Source organism: Podarcis erhardii, assembly GCF_964252035.2.
Source record: "Podarcis erhardii genome assembly, chromosome: 3".
NCBI classification, from domain to species: domain Eukaryota; kingdom Metazoa; phylum Chordata; class Lepidosauria; order Squamata; family Lacertidae; genus Podarcis; species Podarcis erhardii.
The window spans coordinates 42727009-42751828 of record NC_138507.1 but is presented as its reverse complement, the minus strand read 5'-3'; the positions used below and the strand labels follow the sequence as shown (position 1 = coordinate 42751828).

Here is a 24820-nt window from a genome sequence, read left to right as displayed (position 1 = left end):
CTCACTGTGTGCCCTAACACTTCCCAAATCTGTTCTAGGGGTTCCCCCAGCTACTGGGGGACATACACAAGCTGTGCACTTATTCCTGCTAAATGCTGCTGCTGCTGCTGGAAAACCAGCATGACCTGAGAGCCAGACTGTTAGCTGGAAGCTGATCTGAGCAGCCTTACACCTCTTCCCCATTAGCAACTTTTTGCTACTTTTGCCCTCCAGCATCAACCCCCATTTCCAGGTATTCCTCCTAACCCATTGGAGAGAGCTGAAGAGCGGTTGGTTCACTTGCTGGGGAGAAAACAAGCATGCATGCATTCTTGGTTAACAACTCTTTCTCCTCCCTGCCTTCACTACTTCATAGAAGACATTGTTAAGGTGAAACCTACCTATCATTACATAATCCAATGCATATTGAATTAGAAGTAACTCCCACTGTGTTGAATGAGGCTTACTGGCAGGTAATATGCTTGGTTTGGAGCCTCATGGGCCAGGGGGAACTCACCTGTTTCATTTCTTCTTGTTATGCGCCCAATTATGTGTATCTCTTCAAAGGCGTGTCTCTTTAAATTCTAGGATTAAATTATTATCCCCAGCTTGTTATGGCCTTATTGGATTTAGTGGGACCATTATTAGGCTTTTGGGACCTGCGGGGTAGAGACAGACTTATTTATTTGCTTCTTATTATACTGATGCCCCAACTTTCCTCCAAGGAACTCAAGGCTGCATTCATGCTTCTTCTCTTCCCCTATTGGATTCTCGCAACAACCCTGTGAGGTCTCAGCTGAGAGACAGTGACTAGCCCTGGGTTACCCAGTCAACTTGATTACAGAGTGGCGATTTGGACCCTGGTCTTTGAGGTCCTAAGCCACTAATATCCTTTCACCTTACTTCACATTCTTGAAAAAAAGATGTGGAAGTGAACAGCCTGGGGTGGAGGGGATACTCTAGAAGCTTTTTAGGTTTCTTGTGATCAGTCCTGCCTAGCACCTGCAAGACTAACCAATTTTGGCTGCAATCTTGTACCTGCTCATCAGGCCCTTGATATGCAGAGGGATTAATTTCTGTGTAGACAGGGCTTTTTTCTGCTGGAACTCGCCAGAACTAAGTTCCGGTACCTCTCAGGTAGGTGCCATTGGCATTCTAAGAGAACAAGCGAGGCATTCAGGGTGAGTGTTGGCACCTCTTTTTCTAGAAAAATAGCACTGCATGTGGAAATGTTAATCAATGTACAGTTATCGTGTCCTAAAACTCTCTCCTGCCAGTATAAAGTTTGGTCACATGGTTGGGGCCAAGAGGGAGGGGGGGGTCAAAGAGGAAGAGGAGGGCTAAGGGCCCCCCAAAACCTGGAGCCAGTCCTGACAGGAAGCTCCATTGCACAGGTGAAAGTTTTTGCACGAAGAAGCTGACTGCTTTGGATATGACCACATATACAGCATGCCTGTCTGTATAGTTATAATTTTTGAAAGAAATTATAAGGTATTCTCTCTCATAGGCACAGCTGTGCTTTAGAAGTGGGTTCATTCCCATCCCCTATGGCATGTCAGCCAATGTTTACAGGGAGAGGCACCAGATCACATTCAGGCTAGGCTAGTTTGAGCAAGAACGAGGAGTGGGTCTGGGTACTAGGCCCTCTGTTGTAAATAACGGCTGCTATTCTGAAGTGTCAGTGTGCCTGGGAGGGGGGGGATAGGGCTATTCATTTATTAGAAGTGGCAGCAATACAACTTTTGAACGGGGCTCTTTATTTTGCATGTGTTGTCTTAAAATAAGAGAGCGGTGGGGGGGGGGAAGAGGCCTGTGTGATTAAATGTATTTCAGACTCATAGTATAGAAACTCATATGCTCATGGTACAGAGAGGTAGAAAACAGCAGTACAGATTTACAAGCTAAGGAGCAATTAAGTTAAAAAGACAAGCAAAACAAAGCCCTTTTTTATGAGCAAAAAACCTCCAAACGAAGCTAATAAATAAATAAACTCAAACAGGTTTCCAGTTTCAGACATCCCCTCCCTCCCCCACAGCTCATATTTAAGGCCAATAAGTCACATGGTAGCTGTCCATAATCATTTTTAAGAGTGTTCCCAGCATCTAATGAGTTTTTTAAAGGCAAGTTTAAAATCTTCATTAAAACTAGTGTACAAGAGAGGATTGATAAGAGAATTCACATAACCCAGCCACGTCAGAAAGTGAGCCACTTCCGCCGATACGGTGCTAAGCTGAAGGCCCACAGCGAGCTCCTTGATAAAAAATGGCAGCCAAGACAAAATGAAGGCGCCTAAAATGAGGCCCAGGATGCGTGCAGCCTTTCGCTCCCTCACACTGGAAATCTGTTGACGGTCTCCAACCAAATCCAGGTCGTTGTCAAAGGGGGAGGTCCTCACCGAAGCATGCATCCTATCAAATTCCGTGGTTGGGTCTGATGTGGAGAAGTCTGAGACGCAGAAGGTCTGCGTGAGCTTGCAACTCGCAAATGAGTTTTGGCTGTCGGTGCTCCTGCTGCTGAGGTGCCGGCTCGACCCTCGTTTTTGGTAAAGGCTCTTTGCCGCGTGGTAGATTCTGTAATAGAGAATCAATATGAGGGTCAAAGGGATATAAAAGGCCCCAAACGTAGAGTAAATGGTGTAGATGACGTGGTTGTGTTGAATCTGACACTCGCTGGAATTGGTGTCGGCGCTGTGGTTTCTCCAAAACAAAGGAGGCATGGAGATGCACGTGGATATTGTCCACACTGTGCCAATCATAACTCCAGCTCTCTTGGCCGTCCTCTTCCTGGCGTACTCGATTGCATTTGTAATCGCCCAGTATCGATCCAGCGCGATGACGCAAAGGTGAAGGATCGAGCACGTGCAACAGGTCATGTCTATGCTCAGCCATATCTCGCACAGGAAGTATCCCAAAGTCCACCTTTCCATCACAATGTATGTGATACTCAAGGGCATGACCAAAACGGCGACAAGCAGGTCCGTAACAGCCAGCGAGCAGATCAAGTAGTTGGCAGGCTGGTGCAGCTTCTTCGTCAGGCAGATTGCCGAAATGACGGAAGAGTTCAGCAGCATTGTCAAGGTTGTAATTATGGACAGAGACACGGTAATAAGCATGTTTTCGGTGATAGTTTTGGATCGGACAGCCACGTCGGCTTCTGGTGTGAAGTTGGTGTGATTCATCTTTTCAGACCAATACAAACTGTTCGGTGCCTCCTAGGTCCTGGCAGTGCCAAGCTTTAAAGTTCCTCCATTCTGGAAGATCACTAAGGATACTTTGGAGTTGGAATACGAAATCCTAATATCACATTTCCCCTCAGATCCAGTTTGCTTTCCCCTCCAGTTTGCTGCTTGCTCCTGGAAGATAAAAGGATGTTTCTTAATAGCAGATCTTCCAAATTTATTGGTTTATTTATAAAGTATTAAAGACGGCTTTTCTTTATTTGTTTTAAAGAATACCCAAAGCAGCAAAAAAAGATTCTTTTTTTAAAAAAATGCAATATTTGAAACAAGATACAAATTGAACACCCAGACTAAATTATGAAACCAAAGACCTCCTTAGCGACCCACTGTAGAAGGCTTTGTGGAATAGAAAGGATTGCTTAGGCACCTACAATTAAGGAGTGATGTAAACAAGTGGAATTCTGTAAGTAGCACATTTCACAACTGGGGTGCCACAATAGAAAAGGCACTGCTTCATGCATCTGCAGAACAAACTTCGCATGATGACAAACCCTTAATAGGGATTCCAAAAATAATAAAATAAAATAAAATGGGAAGCTTCTCCTAAGAACTTTAGGTTGTGTTAGAGATTTCTGTAAGTAGGTTCTGTCTCACATAAATCTGATGTTTAATACATTCATAGCAGAGTCAAATCTGAACTTTATTCTTCATGGCTACACAAAATTTGTGGCAATACAAGCAAATTAATCGACTTACTTCAAGTGGTATCTTCAAGAGGTAAAATGTTTCAGAAAAGCCATACTTAAGCTAATGCATGCTAGCTTTTCATAACATATTTTCACATTTAGGTGTCAATCTTTTGAACAGTCTAAAAATACAGACTTTATAATAAGATGCTGTCAAGCAAAGGTTTAATGATTTTTCACCTCAAAAATAAAATTTTGTGTACACAGCCCATTCCTGTTTTCAGAGCTTATGCGGTGTGCTCTAATTATTGTGAACGTGCCATGTATCCCACTGAGTAAGTCTTTGCAACACACACAGCCATACGTACTTTTTTTGCCTGCGACTTTGCTGCTTTCCTTGTTGGATGCAGACCACTGCTGTGATAGTTCACTAACAAGCACTAAAGCTTTAATCGTGTTTTAGAACTATTCTTTCACTCACTATTAGTCTTTGTACATGACTTTGGATGATCATTTGTAACAAGATGTTAAGACTTTCAGCTTCTTTATAGCTTGAGATATAGGAACTTGTTGGGCTGCAAGAGAAATGAAAGACCAGCTTGTGGAGAGTCTCATTTATGTTAGAAAGGTCTTCCTGATGTTAAGTCAGGATTTCCTTTCTTGTAATTTGAAGCCGTTGGTTCGGGCCCTACTCTTCAGAGCAGGAGAAAAAAAGCCTGAGTCATCTTCCATTTGACAGCCATTTAGAGATTTGAATATGGCTATATTATTATATTAATAACAACATGCTTCCTGTGAAGGAAATAATTATATCAGGCTTTGCACAACTGTGTGCTTAGGGGGTGGAGGTACGAAGACAGGCAGCTCCTGAAGACCAAAAAGCACAATGAGGCCAGGACGCATCACCTGACTTGCTCTGGCCTATAGCTGCTAGGAGATTTCATTGATGGTCAGGCAGACCTGCAGTGCCTTCCTTTGGCCTGAGTTAGATATCGGTGGTGCATGGACTGAATTTCCACCTGACAACTCCTAGGCTCTGGGGTCAGGGCATGCCCAAGTCCTGATACATGGCAATATTTCTATAGGTTGTGGATTCAGATATTCCCCCAAAGAAAGGTTCCATGCAACAAGCATTCAAAGCAAAATGGAGGCAAACCACAAGAACTCCCCAAGGAGCATCCTGTTAAAAAAACAGAAGCCTCTGAGATTCATTGAAGTTCAGCAGATTTGGAATGGTTCTGCTTTCTCCCCAGGGAAGCACTGTCTTTAGGAAACATCACATTTTATAAATAAAAAGGATAAATTGCCTTTGACCAAGTGTGGGAATGTTTGAAATGTGCAGAGGGTCAGACCTTAAATCAGAAAGTTGCTTGTAGTCTACCCACACACAAACCAGGAAGGAGTCAAACACAAAATGGAACATGTAGTGTACTTTAATTAATAGTTCTTCCTAAAGAAAAGCAATACGCCTTTCTTCCCTGCAAATGTTCTAGAACCCTACTATTTTGTATTTTACAACAGTATATTGGAATTTACACTTCCAAGGGGTTAGTTCCCATCCTAAGGAACATATTCTGGTCACATGGTGTCATATTTCACAAGAAGAACAGCAGGCAGAACCAGCTTCACTGCTTAATTTTCTGTGACTCACCAGTGACAGGCTGCAGGAATCTTTTTAAAAAGGTGGGACCTCAGTCTTCCAAATTAGTCATTAATTGTGTTTTTTCTCTGAATCTATACACTGATAGAATGGGATCATGCCTCTGAACAGGTGCAGAGTGCTTTTCGTCTACATATGAGTTGTTAGAACAACACTTATATATCTGGGGTCATGGGAAAAGGCTTCCAGCTCAGAGGGCATAGATTCCCAGCACTGAATATTTTACACATTGAGCACTACTGAGATCTGGAAAAGGAAAACAAGGTTGCCTGATGGTCACACATCATTCCTCTGTGTGTTTTATGTAATTGATATAGGTGAACCATTCCAGCTGGTAGGCTAATATGGATCTTGTATAGACAACTGAATATATTACTTACGTGCCCACTTTTCTAAGCATTTGCTTTAAACATGTAATTCTGGATTTTTAGGAGGAAAGCAAGTATCACATGAGTTATGCAGCTGCGCTTTTAAGTTCAGGGTCTTTTTAAAACACAAAATGACAGTGCGGGGGCCTAATTCAGACAGGGAGTCTAGTGTGGGTGGCCGGATGGGGTTTAATCATTTGTACCCTGCTATGATCCCAATCTGGATTGCATTCCCACACCTGCAATCTGAATTGGGGGGGAAATCTCATTCACTTGAATGCCACCCTCTTCACCCCACATTAGGAACTCCTAGTCTGGACTGGGTCCCCACAGTGACAATGTTTTTTTTTTTTAAAAAGCATGCATTTGAAGGCACAGCTAACATAATGTTTAGTTACTCTTTGTAAACCAATTTGAGGTCTTTTTTTTTTTTTACAGTTTTGTGAAATAAATAAAAAGAGGTACGGGTCTTCTCTTGTGTTCTTCAAATTGGACTTTCCTGCATTGCTCCCCTACAGATGTTGTTGAACTACAACTCCCATCACCCTGACCATTGACCACAATGGGCTGGGGTTGATGGGAGTTGTAGTCCCAAAACCTGAAGGCCACCAGATTGTGGATGGCTGGTTCAGATATTGATTTGGGTTGCTCTCCATGGTCCTGAACTACTTGATCTTGTAACAAACTCCTTTTTAATGTGGATTTTCTCAAGTTCTTTAATTGGCTATGGGTTGTGCTAAGTAGCTCCTTGTGTGCTTCCACAATGGGACTTCTACCCTTCTTCTTACCCTGTGCAGCCGCTACATCTGTTCTGGGGGTTCCACCAAACCTCTAGAGCAGATTTGAGGATCACATGAGGCATGAATGTGGAGAGGACAGGACAGAAGTTCTGTTGTGCAAACAGTAGTCTTTTCACTTACACTTATTACTTAGGTGAATACCATCTATGTTTCTCAGATCTGACCTACATTTCCTAAACAAATTTCCCATGCTCTGTCTCCCACACTATTTAAATCTCATGATTAAAAATCTTGCTGCTGTCTGTTCTTATAAAATCTATACAGGGTGACCCATATTTTGAATAAAATCAAAGAACTGAATGAGAAGTATGCAGTAAATGAGGTAAAAAATAAAGAAATTGGAACCAACTTCTGCCTTGTCACTTGAGGCTATTGAAAACAGTAGCATTATAATTATTTAAATACTCAGATCTAGAGCTCTATGAGTTCTACTGCACACAAACACACAGAGTTTTCATTCACAGAAAACCTTCCACCCTTATTTCTGACATATTCAGCTTTGAGGGAAATAATGCTAGCTGAATTAACCCAGAGCTAATCGTACCAAATTAGTTCAAGGTCCCCAGGCACACACTGTTTTTCATTAGTCAATATTTACATCTTGGTTATGACTTTTCTGGCTTCTGGCTTCTGCTTTCTAGATGTATTGATTTTATTTACAACATGTTATTCTGTATTTCAAAAAACAACCAAGTCAAGACAGCTTGATTCGTGAACTGAATCCTTGCTTGTTGCATCAGAATGTGAAATTATGTGGCAAAAATTAGCATGAGCAGCCCAAAAGCTGAGGAGGAGGAGGAGGAGGAGGAGGAGGAGGAGGAGGTGGGAGGCAGGATACCCCAGACAGTATTAGCAGCTGTGGAATGTACATGCAGAGATTCTGCACTTTCTATTGTATGCACTACCAAATCAATGCCTGGCACTGTCATGTATGACATCACTGATCAGCTGGTTGAGGGTTAGGTGGGGGTCTTCTTCCTATCTCCCTTCCCAGCAGGAGCTCAGCTCTCACAAAGTGCTAACTATAAGATGTGTGGCAGGAAACCATTAAAAACATTCACTGTGGTTATGCTTCCTAGCAGCTTAAATGACTCTTAAAATAGACATATTGATATACAAAGACATTCATCAATAGTTATGAGCTATGATTGTTAAATGGAATGTCCACATTCAAACCTCTGTGTAGTAAGTGCTGAGGCAAATGACCGGATGGTGGCGGCAGCCATAATTTTTATGCCCTGTTTGTGAGCTCTCAGGAGGACCATATCTCAGTGATAAAGCAAATGCATTGCCTAGAGAAGGTTCTTACAGTTAAAACGATCACGAAATAGGCGATGGGAAGGACCTTTGCTTGAGACTGTGGAGAGCACTGACAATCGGTGTTGACCAGGCTTGGGAACTTTTTGAAAACCAAGGACTGCATTACTCAGGCAGAAAGCTGTCAGAGACTATGTTCCAGTAGCGGGCAGGCCCAGATCCACACTGTCACATGCCCTAAACACCCACACCCACACCCACACACCCCTGTTTCCCATGGAACTAGATACATACATTTAATTCTTAGTCATTCTACTGAAGCTTCCCCCTTCCATTTTCTGCACTGACTGTTTCCCCGCCAAAAAAGCTTATTAAAAAAGCAAAAAACCCTCTCCAACAGCCGTTATTTGTCCTGACTGTGCAAAAGGGAGACAGAACTTGGTAATCAAACCAGAAAGGGCAAATAATGGCAAAGCTCAGCTGAACTGTAAGCTCTGCCTTACACAACCTCAAATTTCAGATTGCAGTTGCACCCCCAAAATTGTATGAACATTTAAAAAACAAACAAAAACGCATGGATTACTTTTTGCATATTTGCAAGGAAAGCAAGTTTACTTCTCAGCTGAGATATTTTCAACTCTGTTTTCACAATATTGCAGCATGTCTCCCTACAGAGGCAGTTTTGAAACCTTGAGGGTGGTTGTTTTTTAAAAAAATATATTAATGCATTAATGTAACCCACCTTGGGAAGGCTATAATCCTTAGAAATTTTGGAAATGAATAAATATATACCTAAAAGCTATTTGCCTGAGAATAAGCCCTATGGAATTTGGGACTTACTTCCGAGTGAACATGCCTAGGATCATGCTATTAATCACCACCAAACTGAATGGGGCAATGGCCTTCCTTTGGATTTGATTTAGACTCTAAATGGCTCGACCTTAAGCTAGGGGATGGGATCTCTGTATGCCCAGAATCTATTTTGAATGCCTTGGAAGATGTGAACCAGTAGGAAACCCCCTCTGAAGCGTCATATTCTGGACCACCCCAGAATATCTACAGCCAACCTCTTCCACCAAACTTTGTTTCAGCACTGGCAATTCTCTCTTCAGAAATTAATGACAGAGAAATGGCACGGATGGGCAGAACAGCATAAAACTAAGACAAGCAGAAACTGTAGCCTCAAACAGAGTTCAAATAGCAGGCCTGAAGCAGTGAGATTGGGGTGGGGGGATAAAGAGTTTATACATTTCTTCTTCCACTTTCTCGTTACAGCAAATTTCAGTGCAAGAGCGCTCACAGCCAGCACAGATCAATGAGGAGGCTTGTCGGTAAGATGGCACAATCTGTACAGACACTTTTCCTAGAAGTGCTTAATTTTTTGAAAAGCACAGCAACCTTTAGCCACAACCACCTCTAGCAAGTTAAACATTATGAATCATCCTTTTAACATGGCGCAAACAAGCAAATAAATCATGGGCATGGTCTTTACAGCCGAAAGCAACTTGCTGCAATAATAAGTCCTTCTGGAAACAGTTAATTTTCCAAGCTGCAGGGTCCACTTTGTCAACCATACAGTTCCCAAATATCAGCTTACCTGAGCCTTCACTTTGGAGGCTGAGCTAAAACTTGTGTGTGTGTTAGTTAAAATGAAGGAAGTGAAAAAGAAAGATTAACTGTGTCCACAATGGCTTAAATGGCCATTAAAGGAGGAACATACGTGTGACAGCTATGAATAGGGCTGATGCAAAAATGTAGGTACGTCCAACAGGCATAACATGTTGGCGGAGGGATAAGTGTGAAATAGGTAACACTCTTCCCAACCCAACACCTCTTGGTGCAGTTTTCTTTTGGGGGGGAGGGGGGAGGAAAAGGAAACAAACAATCCAGGCCCCAGTCTGCTTCTGTTATAAAAATTTTATAACTACCCTGTTCAAAGATCAGAAGCTTGTTGTTTTCTTTCAGTAAAAAGAAAGAGAACTGGATAAGCTGGGACTATGGCTGTGTACACACCTGAGTGTTGATGCACAAATGGGTTACACAGATCCCATTTTTCCATGTGTGCTTTCATGCATGTCCACCCACACATAAACACTGAACTCTGTCTCAATCTTTTTCAATCCATGCTGATAGGAGGCACGTGAGAGGAGGTATCTGTCCTGTGTACTGTTGTCCCCATCCCTAAATTAGAACTCCTTAACCTACCTCGATTCCCAGAAACCTAAGGGCCATCGCAGGCATACATTTGTTTATCTGTGTGCGCAGCTATTTTCTTTTAAAAAAATGTTTAACACACAAGTCTTCTGCTCCAAGTTGGGGGGGGGCACAGGTTAAAAATGTGTGTGTCCTGCTCATCCTGGCCAGTAGCCCAACCTTCCTGAGTACCGGAACTTCTGAGATCTACCGTGTATGTGCGCATGTGTGCCCACAAGTACTGTCCCGAATCCAGTAATCTTCCTCGATATGCCACATCACTTCAGCCCTCTTCTGTATATTATCAGCCCCCTCTTTTTTTAGTCGAAATTTTCTTAGACATGCTAAATGTCATCTCCAAGAATGCAGAAACTGAGCAAGTCCCTTTTTGCAGTGAGTCAAAGAAGGCCAAAGAGTAGGTTGTTTGTAGGACAGTGACTCTGTGCCCCAAGGAAAAGCAAGTTGTCTTATTAGTGCTGGATACATGCTGCACATGGGGCTTGTGGGGGCTAGTGAATCACATCTCTCAAGGAACTGTGAAATGTCACAGGAACATGCGCTTTGAAACTAAACCTCACACTCTGGCCTTAAAATAAGACTCAAGTTTTCTCAATGACCAAGTTCCCAAGGACCCCCCCCCCAATTTGCCTAGCAAACCATTCTGCATTCACGGGTCAAAAATATCAGGCGGCCTTACATCAGTCTTATCGCTACACCTTGTCTCATTTGCTCTATTGAGGCAGGATCTGCTATAGTTGACGGAAGGACCTTACCTCAGCCCAGTATGTATGGGCACCCAACATGTGAAAGAAAGGCGAATTCCATGCTACGAATGAATTGGAAATAAAATTGCTAATATCTAAATGCTGTTGTACAAATCGATGATGCAACCACACTTGGAATATTTTGTACCTTTCTGGTCCCCTCACCTCAAAAATATATATAGTGTAGAGCTGGAAAATCTTCAGAAAAGGGCAATGGGATGGAGCAACTCCTCTAGGAGGAAAAGTTACATTTTCTTACATATATATAATAATGTTTGGGTCAACAAGGAATTTTGGTAAGGCGGGTGGGTTTGGAAAACTATACCTCAACTAGCTTTGGATAGTTGGAAAAAGTGATCTTAGTGTTTGTGAGGACAGAGAGTACACTTTAATGTGAAATTTAAGTTTTGTATTTTTTAAAAAGCTATTTGCAGGATTACGGACAGTAAGAATTCGAAGTAGTCCAATGTATAATGCAATCCTCTACCCATCTACCTAGATGTTAAGCCTCATTAAGTACAATGGGACATAGAAATAGATAGATCTGTCAATTCCGGTTCTCTCAGCTTCTCATTATTAAATTCAGTTTTCCATGTTACTTTGAAAATTTGCAGGCATTTTAGTGTGAATTTCCTGTAATAAGCAATTTTTTTCATGCAGTTTTGACTAACGAACATATTTTTGCAACCAATTTCCGCTAATATAATGCATTTTTGTGTTTTATACTAATGAATATATTCATTTTAATGCAGATTTCCCCTTAATACATGCATCTCTGTCAACACTGGCTGGAGGACTGCATTGAAAAATTCAGAGAAGTGTGAACTTCAAATGATGGCTTTATTTTGGTACTCAAATTGTTTAATAAAGTGTGAATTACCTGTAAGTAGGTTCACCTTTAAATGTGAACTGAATTCCTTCTCTATCTCTACTGTCACATTAGTCCTAGGTGAGTATAGTACTGCAGCCTAAAGATGTTTTATAAAATAGATTCTTGTTCGTTTCCTGGCAGTGGACAATTATTTCCTCAATGAATATAAAAATTTGAATGTGCTGCCTTCCTGCATTGCATTGTTTCCTTACCTTTATTAAACTTCTTTTTAAAATCTTTAGAAAGGGCTTTCACTAGGGATGCTATAACAAGACCATCTTTGTATTAGCTGACTGAAAAACAGAAGAAAAGGCAGGCTCTTCAGCATGGTGTGTGTTTTGCCTCTCTAGTGCCTCAGAGGCCTTCTGCAATTCAGCCAAGTGTGGAAAGCTATTCATACCAGGACTCCCCTGATTTGCAGACCAGACTTTCAGCTATTAAGCCTGTTTTCTTTCATTGTCAGCAAAATACACATTCTCAAGGATTGCACAATAAGTATGAAAAATGGAGAACCAACCTTGTATGACCCTCTGGGCAAGCTGTTGTTGAACTCCAACTCCCAACAGCCCCAGATAGCATGCCAATGGTCAAGCATGATGGGAATTGAACAACATCTGGAGGGCATCCTGAGTTAACACATGTATGCCAGATTTTTCTCCTGAGAAATCACCATCTCAAGTCACTGCTGCTTTCAACAACTGGTGAGCCCTCCTTACCCCTGACTGACTCTTTCAGACCCATACTATCTGCTCTGACCTTGATGGTATCAACTAGACCAGGCTTCCTCAACCTCGGCCCTCCAGATGTTTTGAGACTACAATTCCCATCATCCCTGACAACTGGTCCTGCTAGCTAGGGGTCATGGGAGTTGTAGGCCAAAAACATCTGGAGGGCCGAGGTTGAGGAAGCCTGAACTAGACCCCAACTAACACAAGTGACAAGAAACCAACAGATTCCAAACAGGCCTTAGAAGGCTTAGGCCCCACTCTGTAAAGTCAATAAGCTCTGGCTATGTTGAAGCCACCTCCAGGAAATGTCAGGTCACCAGGCTATTTCTCAGGGACTCCCAGGGCCTGTTTCTGATCTGTGAGCAGCCTGTTCCCATCCCAGCTGGTTATTATAAGAACCTTATAACCCTAACAATTTGGAGCCCGAGTTTGTTCTTCCCTCCTTTGGCTCCATGCTAGACATGGATTCTAGCCCTCAGCAATAGCCCCCAGTGAAATATAGAAAAATTATCAATTGCATGAGTTAAAGTAATTAGTTCTCCTGAGAATGAAAACTTCACCTTTGTGTCAGAGTATCCACAACATATTGTGTAATCAAGCTCTTAAAAAAAAAAAAAGCAATGCCAGAACAAGAGAAATGCTTAAAGGCAGCTAAGGCTAACATTGTGAGTGGTGGAATTGTTCAGTCGGTGAATGGATGAACAAATGAATATCTCTTCTTCCTTGAATGAAAAGTTCTTGCCCCTGAGACCTTCTTTTTTAACACCAGTGCTCGCCTCAGTTATATACTTCTTCAATAATATTGCTGCCTTGAAAAAGGTTACATTAATGCCATCATTTCCTCATAGTGATGTGACAAAGTAAAGAAAATTGTCTTGTTGCCTGGAGGCTTTTTGTATTTCAGGTTGTCAGACTCTGGATGATGTTTCACACAGATTTCAGCAGCTGGAGATTCCTAATAATAAGCTCAAGTTACTAAATGTCAGCCCCTTTCTCTCTGCGTGTGATTTAGCAAGGAGAAGAAGGGGAAGAAACATTCCACAGGAGGAAAGTATCGTGACAGCTGACACTTAAATCTTCTGTTTAGACAGTCAAATTGAAGCGTGCTGAGTGGCCTTCAGTGTTGAATTTTAAGCAAAATGGTAGCCAATGTGGACTATAATTTCCATCACTGTAGGCTATAATTCCCGTTATCCTTGACCATTTGCCATGCTGGATGGAGTTGGAATCCAACAACATCTGGAGATCATTGTACTGGCTACACCTGGGTAGCCAAAAGAAAATGATTTGGATGAGAATTGCCCCCAGTTATTTTGTGTGGAACCATGGTTGAGGGGGAAAATAATTTCCACACTGTAGACATTAATAACGTGAAGCTTTGAGGGACTGGATGAGAAATGGGGGAGGGAAGGAATAAAAGATGGTTCTCCATGTTCCTGTTTTTAATGCTTTAAATAAATAAATAAACTGAATCACTAAACCAAAGTACCAGGGCAGAGCAATCTGAACTCCTGATCCATCACGCTGCAGTGGGTTTGGATGGGGTGGTTCTGCCAGACTCCACCATCAGGGCACACTGCTGGTGGCATTGAAGTCCCACCAGTGACAAGCACCTCATTGCACCTGCCCAAATGGGAGGCAGGTGGTGGTTGCATCCAGTGAGGTTCCCCCTTACAGCAACCAGTGGGAAACCCAGAAATGGGATGTTGAGTGTGTGTGTGTGTGTGTGTGTGTGTGTGTGTGTGTGTGTCAGGAAGGCAGTGTAACACTGTCATCCAATGGATCTGATCTGGGCTTCTTTGCTGCACCAACCTGAGAGCCCACACAATGAATGGATATTTTCCTCTGCCTCCCTCAACGTCTGTTCTGAGTGGCACGAACACTGGGGCTGTGGAAGTGAGACCCCATCAACTCCAGCCACTGCCAGCCAGGGATTTGATTTTGGTAGACCAGAAGAAGACCCTCTGTCTCCAAGCAAAATCTAATGGTCAAAACACCTTGGGTATTCCACTGCTTTCAAACGCCAGCTTATAGCATAGGAAAGGGAAAGGAAACATAAGAGAGTAACAATAGTAAAGCAGAAAGCAGGAAAGAGAGAAAGGGTTAGTTGAAGTAAAGAGGTAAAGGGGTTAAAAAGCATATTTCAATGGTTCTGAATTCTTTGCATAGCTAGAAGGGCTTGAGCCCTGACACTTATACCAAGGGATGCATGTAACATAGCACTAAGTCAGTGAGCCTGCTCATTGATCCGAAGGCTTTTCACAAACTAGGACATTCATGAGATATGATTGCCATAATTCCTTTGACTTGGCTACCTTCCATTTTCTCTAGGATTCAAATTCCAAAGTAGGAGCTGGCCACACTGCCAACATGGTTGGATCCTAGCAGTCTGTATATATATATCTCTGTTTCGTTTCCTTTGTGGGTCGGCGTCTGTCACTAAACAGTCAAAGCTTCCTCTGCCTTCACCCCTTATATCCTGCTAGTTAATTGTGGTACCACCTCTTACACGTCAGGGAACCACTCTGAAGAAATGTCCCCATTTTCTGCCAAAGTAGCCTGCAGAGGTGGTAATTGGTATCCCTCCCGCAGCCATTACAATAATTAGCAGGCAGAGCAGAAATCTCAAATTAGCAAAGTTTATCTAAACAGCTTCTTGTAAGCCTTTCGTCTTGCACCTTTTCTGAGGACTTGCCAGTAATCCACTGGCTCATGTCTTCAGGGCAGTGGACATCACAGGAGCCAACTCCTAGGGGCTGAGGTCCCTTTGGGCCCTCCAATATAATATTTGAGGGGGCTACCCTCCCCCCAAATTGATGGGCATTGCCATTCAAATGGCGTGCATGTACCGCATCATGTGATTGGTTATGTGGTGCGGGGCTTGCCTGCATCCCCCCAATATTTTATTCAAATCTGCATTTCTGGTGGGCACTATTTGCCAAATGCAAACAATATATGTATGGAAGGTTGGGGCTATCAGGTAGCTCACTCCTCTCTGTTTCTGATGCCTAAAGGATACTTGTAGCTAGAGCTGCTCCTGGGAACATCATTGATGTTATCTTGGACTCATTAAAATTGTGGAACAAAGACTACTAAAATGGCTATGATATACAAGCCTGTTGGACCTTGCACTTAGGTAGCTACTTTATACAGTGGTACCTTGGCTTAAGTACTTAATTCGTTCCGGAGGTCCGTTCTTAACCTGAAACTGTTCTTAACCTGAAGCACCACTTTAGTTAATGGGGCCTCCTGCTGCCACTGTGCTGCCAGAGCACGATTTCTGTTCTCATCCTGAAGCAAAGTTCTTAACCCGGGGTACTATTTCTGGGTTAGCGGAGTCTATAACCTGAAGCATATGTAACCTGAAGCGTATGTAACCCGAGGTACCACTGTACCAAGTAAGACCAACAATTCAACTACTTCATTGCTGTCTAAACTGATTGGCAACAGTTCTCCAGGTATGAGACACAAAATCTCTCCCAGCCCTACCTGGAGATCTTGGCCCTTCTTATATAGTAGTGCAAGGGAATCTTCAGTCTCTGAGCCTAATTTGATCTACCTGCCTTTCCCATTTGTCCTGTGAGGCTGTTCTGGACAAGCCAGGCTCACCTGCCCCACACCTGAAGTCAGGTGTGGAGCAGGTAAAGATGTGGGCAGACCAAAAGAGGGTTTGCAGGCGCTGCAAATCAAGCAAGGAAGAAAGTCTACAACTCCCTTGCTTCAACACTTCCATGGGCCACCAGTCTGTTTCTGGACACAATTCAAAGTGCTGGTTATGACCTATAAAGCTCTACTTAGCTTATGTCTGAGCTCTCTGAAAGATCATATTCCCTCATATGAACTGCCCAGATTCTGAAATCTTCAGAGGAGGCCCTTCTCTTGGTTCCACCACCCTCACAGGCATGCTTCATAGGGATGTGGGAGAGGGCCTTTTCAGTGGCTGCCCCCAGACTTCAGAACTCCCTCCCTAGAGAAGCTAGACTGGTCCCCCCAAATCTGGGACCGTCACTGGAAAATAGGGAAACTAGGAGGATCTGTAGTGCCTAGGTTGACAACATCCTGGTGATTCCACCCCCCACCCACCAAATGAGCCATTCTCCATCCAAGAAAACAAAATTGGATTTAATTATTATAAAACCTTCACTGTCATGCTATTAAGATACAACTGTTGTCATGTTGATTTATAATCTCTTGAAAGCCTTCAGGTTGCCAAGGCAATAGTAGCTCACATTCCCACTGAAGTTCAGTGTTCTCCTACGAGTGATGATGCCTTTTGTGTCACAGGACCCCCCCAACTCTTTACACAGAATCATAGAATTGGAAGGGATCCAAGGTTCATCTAGTCCAACCCTCCTGCAATGCAGGAATCTCAGCTAAAGCATCCATGACAGACATGTGGATCTCAATTAATGTGTCCATTTCAAAGAAAAAGCAGCCGCAAACCACCCTTCATGCTGCAGAATAGTAATAGGTCCTGTAGGAAGGTGACCTTGTTCTTCTCTGGTCCTCCAGCCTTAGAATAACCTTGCATCGCTCAAGAAACCACCACCATGGTTGCTTCTGCCAGTTCTGTGAGCTCACCATGTCTTGGGCTTATTCTTGTTTTACCAAGCAGGTTTAGAGAATTAGTTTGAAACAGGGCTTATTGACACCTCGGTTTGCCCCCACTGCTTTCCCCTGGGGAAACCAGATTTTTAGCACTGAATCGGATCAAACAACAATTGGGTTTTACACAGATTGCCAATTTATCGCTAAAGAGCAGGTTTTCCAGGGGAAAGAGGTGGGACAAAGACAAAACTGCTTGGACCTGTGCATGGAGAGTGCAGAACAAGCAGGAAACTGCTCAGATCTGTACTTTCTAGGCATGGGACAAGTGTGGACATGCCCCTGGCAGTCATTTAATCTGTATTTTATGGCTTTATGATATTTTAATTACATTTTTGTACATAGCCTTTTTTAAATAAAATGACTCAGTGGTTTATAATTATTCATTTAAACAAACTAATTAATATTTGTTGTGCCACTGCTGTTAACAAAGGCTACATTTAATGACTTAAGTATTAAAACCACCAACTAATACAACAGTTACTTTTGTAAACTGCCCCAAGTCAAGATTTCACTTTTGAATACTCAAAAGTGGAACAGAAGTATTACAATGGTATTGAATAATAGTATTGAAGTATTATAAAAGTATTGAATAATCCGAGTAAAGATGCTAGAATCGTGAGCCATACCAACTTATGGTCAAATAGTATGTGTCAAATAGAAAACATGAGACGACCAACCTAAACTGGGGTCGCAGCAAGGGGGAAAGTTAAAGTCACCTGTCCTGTATAATACAGGATGTCCTTATTTCAATGTAGAATGCTATATCATTTACAGAAACAGTTTTGTCCTGTATTTAAGGTATTCTCTCTCTCCCTCTTCCTCCCTCCCTCTCCCCCGCCCTCTCTCTGCTAAATTGCCGTATTTTTTGCTCTATAAGACACACCAGACCACAAGACGCACCTAGTTTTTGGAGGAGGAAAACAAGAAAAAAAATATTCTGAATCCCAGAAGCCAGAACAGCAAGAGGGATCACTGCACATGATCCCTCTCGCTGTTCTGGCTTCTGGGATAGCTGCGCAGCCTGCATTCACTCCATAAGACGCACACACATTTCCCCTTACTTTTTAGGAGGGAAAAAGTGAGTCTTATAGAGCAAAAAATATGGTAGGCATCCTCTCCAAATGCATGTGTTTGAAAAGGTGTGTGAAAGGTTATGCATTTAAGATCTGGATAACCAAGCATGGACAGATTTACAAATTCATGTATATGCATGTGCATGCGTGACAAATTCTAGAGGGGCCATTCTGTTTGGCTGCAATAGATTGTAATTGATTGCTTTGAAGTTACTTCAGCACCAGATGAAAAAAAATCGCCTCGCAACAGTCCCCCCCACTGCCTTGTACAGAACAATGGTGGCAACGCTATCAGGGACCAAATCCAGTTTGCGTTCCTACGCTTGCAGCTTACTTAAAAAATAATAATAAAGCCACCACCAAACAGTGCTAGCTGCATGGCTAGCTTGGCAATTACTTATTTGGTTTGTGTGCAGAACTGAGACTTCTTGGACCTTATTTCCTGAACTAAAAGACCCCCCTTCATATATATAGATATCTTTTACACTGTTTCAATGTATATTGAACCACCAGACCTTCCAAGTGTCCCTATTTTCCAGGGACAATCCCAGATTTACAGAAGCCGTCCCAGTTTCTGATTTGACCCTGGAATGGAATGTCCTGCTTTTCCTTAGGACATCCCTATTTTCATCAGAGAAATGTTGGAGGGTATGGAAGATATAGAATATTAAGATGCAGCAAGACCATTTTGGATTTTCCTCAGTGCTTAGTATTCTGCTCTTTGTCTATGAAAAACTGTAGTTGTTTTCCAAGGAGCTGTTTTGTAAGTGCTTACATTATTTTTTCGAGGACAAAAGAAACCTCTACGAAGCTAATGCAACACTCAATGTGAAAGGTAGAAGACTTTGAGAAATGAATAGGCACAAAACATCTGTAACATGTGGGATGGTGAAAGTAGTACTTGGAAGTGCCTGCAAGAAGAATTTACCACTGGGGAACTTTTAAAATGGCAGGATAATTCCACATGTTCGTTGAGACGAATGCAGAATATCTTATGATGCTGAAGAAATCATATTTACTGAGACTAAACTGATGGGCTTTACTTGATGAAAATTGTTGTTGCTGTTTAGTCGTTTAGTCGTGTCCGACTCTTTGTGACCCCATGGACCAGAGCATGCCAGGCACTTCTGTCTTCCACTGCCAGTTTGGTCAAACTCATGCCGGTAGCTTCGAGAACACTATCCAACCATCTCGTCCTCTGTCGTCCCCTTCTCCTTGTGCCCTCCATCTTTCCCAACATCAGGGTCTTTTCCAGGGAGTCTTCTCTTCTCATGAGGTGGCCAAAGTATTGGAGCCTCAGCTTCAGGATCTGTCCTTCCAGTGAGCACTCAGGGCTGATTTCCTTCAGAATGGATGTGTTTGATCTTCTTGCAGTCCATGGGACTCTCAAGAGTCTCCTCCAGCACCATAATTCAAAAGCATCAATTCTTCAGCGATCAGCCTTCTTTAGGGTCCAGCTCTCACTTCCGTACATCACTACTGGGAAAACCATAGCTTTAACTATACGGACCTTACTTGACGAAAATAGGTCGTTTTAAAAGTGGGGGGAATCACACCTCAGGTTCTCCTCTAGTTTAAAAGCTATAAGTTTACTTTGCCTTGACATCTTCAGGGAGAGCTGAACGCATATTACAAAGCTCCCCCACCCCAGGAAAATGAAACGGATGGAAATGCATGCAGCTTACTCTGGGAGTTATTACATCGTGTGGATGAAAGAAGAGCGAGGTATGTAGCTGCCAGTGATAAAATGATTTTTAAAAGCGCTGCTGCTGCTGCTGCTGGTAAATAAATTAGAACCCATTGCACAGCTGATGGTTTAAAAATATCTTCATAGTCTCCAGCAGAGAGGCTTCTTATGATATTTTATGTTTAGAAGACATTTATATTTTTTTAAAAAAACTTTGTGTCTGCTCACTAATTCTGCAGCTGCCATCATTGGCATAATTTTTACCCAGAGTCTCTTATTTATATGTCATGCCTCTGCCTATACAGACTGCAGGACACTGAAGATTAACATGTGGCAGAAGGTTTTATAGACTAGAAGTCTTTGTGATCAGAAATAGGAAATGTTACCTTGAGCTGGCACTCATGCACGCACACACACATCTCTCTCTCTCTGTATTAACTCTTACAGAGTAACAGCACAGTCCTAAACATGTCTACTCATAAGTAAGTCCCACTGTGCTCAGTAGGGGCCTGCACGCAGGTAATTGAGATTAGGATTGCAGCCTTAGTTATGTAGCATCAGCAGACTAGGCAAGATTCTGGCGTCTCCACTAATTAAGGTGAAGTTTGGGCTGAAAAGAGTGGCTTCTTCCTCCACCCCATGCAGCTCTGCAGTGCAATGAATGGAACTAGCATCTGCAAAACACTAGAACCACCTTCTCAGCATCCATAACCTTAAAGCTGAATGCCTGCCTGCTGCCTCGCTTGGCTAAGGCTGGAACCCTGCCAACACCCACACTGCAGAAGTGCTCCTTGGAGAAGCTGAGGAGTGTCTGAATGTTCTTGATGACAGCTTAGTCCCTAGTGGTGACGACAGTCAGACTTTCATGTTCTGTCCATGGGAAACCAAACTACCAGCATCTGTTGGCCAGGAATGGTGGGCTAGCATGCCCTTAAGAAATACTGCACATTCACAGGGGACGGTTTCTAGGTAGTGACCTGGCAGCCTTTTTGTGGTATGATACAGGAACATTTCCAAATGCATGCTTCATACTGACAAAGTTAGAAATCAACCTAAATTCAATGATATGCTTCATTTTGCCAACCTGTAAGAAATCCTCAATGCAGAAGCAGGAGCATCTTGGCCCCAAACCAGTTGTTGCCACCTGCAATAATGAGTGGAACTATAAGGGGAGCTGTATCTTAATCTTCTTCAGAAAAGACACCTCTGGACAGGGCCTGCATGAACATCTGAATATAGATCTACATCTATCTGCACATTTCAATCTGCAGCAGTTACACATGTTGCTGGAATAAGGTGAATTCACATAAGCAAGTGTGGTTAGAGTATCACACAAGGGCTTGGGGTGCTCTTGGGGAAGTCCCCCCCCCTTCAGTCATGAAGCTCACTAACTGACCACTGGGCCAGTCATTCTTTCGAAGACCAGCCAACCTTGCAGGGTTGTTGTGAAGAAGACAGTACACACACTTATTTGGGCTTCTTGGAGCAAAGTGGGGTATCAACAGAAACATATATAAAATAAATACATTCCCAGTGATTTATCAGAGGATTGTGTAGGGATTTTCTGAACCCTCGTATCCCACGTCCTAGCTGTTAACCGCTACACCACATTGGTTCTCCCAAAGGAACATAGGACACTGCCCTACACATGGGTCTATCCTGCTCAGTACTGTTTTCACTGACTGACAGCAACTTTCCAGGATTTCAGAATGGAGCACTCCCAGTTCTACTTTGGCTTGAACCCGGGACCTTCTGCACACAATGAGATGCTTTACCACTTAACTAGGGAAAATCTGATATTCACACCTCACAATCCCGAGGCATTTCCTTAGATTCCAGTGGGACTTCCTGCAGGTACAGTTTGCCTTCCTGCACAATAGGAGGAGGGAGGTGCTATACGCAAACAGTGATGCTGATTGATTTGTACACAAAGCAAGTCATGTCCAAGGAGATATTTGAAAGAACAACAGAAGTTGGGAAGAGACCAGTGCTGGTGCTTCAATGTAATCTATAAACTGCCCCCTCCTTCATCAATAGGTGAAAGAAACTTTGAAGAAGTCCCACTGGCTCCTCCACGGTGGCCTAACTCTCTTCTGGCAATATCTAAAGGAGGTGACGGATGCTCCACTCTCGACTAGGCACTTTGTAGCATTGCTGGCTGAAATTGACAAGATATTGCTTTTGATTGCTTCCTGGCCTAGTGACTCAGCTGTGAGAACACAGAGGAGCCTATCCCCCACCCCCAGCCCCTCCCCCGATTTGTATTATGTTCAGCTTCCTTTTGGCCAGAAAGATAATAAATCCCCGTCTACATTGAATGACGTTTCCCTTTTACATACAGCGAACACAATCCCCAATCACAGAATTTAACGACAACAACAACCATGACAGTGAAGTGGTACATTTAGGTCATCTTAAACTCTGGACTTAAAGGTCTTTGAACCCTCCTGCCCAATCCTCTTTCCAAAGTAATTATGCATAACTACACTGACTTCAAAACTGTGGTACAGTAATATGCCAGCCCTGCTGGGTTTGGAGGTGCTCTTGCTCATTTCACTGCATGGGAGCCCAAGTCCTTCCTTTAATGGCCACACTAACTCAGTGAACCATGGAGCTGGAAGAGACCTTGGGAGGCCATCCAGCCCAACCCCAGGGCTACTCTGCAATGCAGGATGCAGCCGCCCGCAGCATCTCTGAGAGCTAGTTTTCTAGCCACTCTTTAAATACCTTTGAGAGGAAGGGCGGGATAGCAATTTAACATAAATAAACAAATACAATACTGAAGGGATTCCTACCACCTTCCAACGCAGCCTGGCCCATGGTCAAACCACTTAGGAAGCTTCCCCTATTGCTGAGAGCCAAAATTTGGCTGCCCTGCCTGCCTGCTTCTGCAGAACCGTTTCCTCCACTTTCACGGGCTCTTCCCCTTTCCTGCTTTAGAAAGGTCGCTTTTCTGAATTGCAGCCACCAGCTGCGGAGCCTGTGGCCCGGCAGAGGATGGTGGACCGGCCACTGGTCAGGAATGATGGAAACTGGAGCCCAGCAACATGTGGAATCCAGCAACACAGGTTCCCCCAGCCCTCATGCACACATGAGAGCCAAGGGCCAAATAAAAATAAAAATATCTGCACATGCTCCAAGTCAGGGGAAGCCACGAATCTTGGAGGACGGGAAACCTCGGCCAGAGTCAGAAATCCCTCGATTGGGTCGGGAACTTGCATGACAGGATGAGGCACACGTTCTGGACAGCCAGTGTGTACGGGGTCCAAAGCACTTCGCCCCCCCCCCATCATTGAACACTATATTGCAGAAAGAAGAGGGGCTGGGATTGGATTTGAACCGCGAGCCGGTGGGGGGTGGGGACGGCTGCTTAGCTCATAGCTCCCGCAACCCGATCCTATGCATGCTTCTCCCCCCCCCCATTTGCTTGCTTGGGACGGACTCCGGGTGAGAGCGCCTTGAGGACTAGCGCCTTTGAGGACCCCTCCCCAAATCGCCTCCTCCTCCCTCGCCCTCGGCTTATGCCACTCACCTTGGGAAGTCCGCCTTTGGCACTCTGGGCGCTCCGGGTGGCGACGGGACCCAGGATCCAGAGCGCAGCTGGAAAGTCACCTCCTCCTCGCCATCGCCCTCTCTCACATCCCCATGTGCCGCCGCCTCCCAGACCCGTCCAGGGCGCGGAGCCCGCCTCCGCCTGTTGCGGGCAGCCTTTCGAAATCCGCTTTGGATGGGGAGAAGAGAGACAGGGAGAGAGGGGCGCTGCGAGGCGAGAGTGAAAACCTGGCGCGGGATCAGCCGACGGAGAAGGAACGGGAGGCGGAGTAAGAAGTAGCCGGCGAGGCAGGTGCGGGGTGGCAGGAGGAGGACGGAGAAGACGCTCCTCGCTCCGCGGATTCCTCCGCCTTGGGCTGTTTTATATGGCCAGGGAAAACTCTGCCCTGGAAAGTCTGGGCCAGTTGCAGCCGGCGGGCGCTAGGGGGCAGCACTTTCCACCGAATGCCGCCGCAGACAGGAAGACTGGACGGTATGGCTCATTTCATCTGGGGGGTATGATTGGAGACCCCCTCCAGAAGACCTCGTCAGCGGAGTGGAGCTCACCTTGCACTGAAGTCCATGGCAGCGCTTCCTGTGGTGTCAACTGATCAGTACTGCTGCCCCGCGTTCCACCTGTGCCGTGAACTGCCTTGGATTTGAACGAAGGGGGATGCGGAGGAGGCCCCTCCTATGCCACGTGTTGATCGGGTCTGTCCTCTGCTAGAAGTTAGAACACATTCAAATTGCATAAATATTTACTACTTTACGGTTAGTTTCCTCCTCCCCCTGCAAAAGCAGGTTTGGCAACTGTGCCTTACTCTACGTCTTTAAAGGAAATTAGATGTTCGTTCTCTCTCTCTCTCTCTCTCTCTCTCTCTCTCTCTCTCTCTCTCTCTCTGCATTCCCTATGCCTATAAATTGACCGGGGGGTGGGGGGGGGGGGGAGCTGCATTGCCTATCATGTGCGCTTGATTTAAAAACTGCTCTCTTCCATTTGCTGCCTCACCTTATCAACATTCACAGGTGATGGATTCCAGACTAGACAACATTTATAGCGGCATGGAACACTCACAGTGCCGTGCTGGATGCAAATAGCCCCCTTGCAAATTTGGATCCTTATGCTTTTTCATTATTGCCTCAATGGTGAACTCCAGTTCCTAAATGCAAAATCATTTTGAACCCATAGTCTCCAAAACAATCCTTCAGAGTTATTATCCTTGGAGCAAGAATGCTAACAAAAGCAAAGGTACAGAACATGTGACATCTACCCAATAATGACCATAAATTTCTCAGTTCCATGCCAAAATGCCAGAGGTACAGAATGCAGATTCTATTATGCCCTAACAATCTGGCCCCAATCACATGGAGGTAGTGAATAATAATAATAAAAAAAATGCCCAGGCATTTCACTTCTTTTTATTAATAAACTTCAGT

General features: G+C 43.9%; 1 protein-coding gene across 2 annotated transcripts; it reads right to left on the bottom strand.

Annotated features, from left to right (window-relative positions):
• On the bottom strand, nt 1-24098 carry HTR1E (5-hydroxytryptamine receptor 1E). 2 transcript variants are annotated; one of them, XM_081856498.1, is made up of 2 exons: nt 23385-24098; nt 1-3331 (listed from the first exon to the last, which is right to left on the bottom strand). In XM_081856498.1, exon 2 carries the CDS (start codon nt 3155-3157, stop codon nt 2063-2065), a length of 1095 nt encoding a protein of 364 aa, XP_081712624.1. In that variant the 5' UTR covers nt 3158-3331; nt 23385-24098; the 3' UTR covers nt 1-2062. The 2 variants fall into 2 exon arrangements, with proteins under 2 accessions (XP_081712624.1, XP_081712625.1); XM_081856499.1 differs by lacking the exon at nt 23385-24098 and adding an exon at nt 22651-22756.
• Nucleotides 24099-24820: the final 722 nt, after the last annotated feature.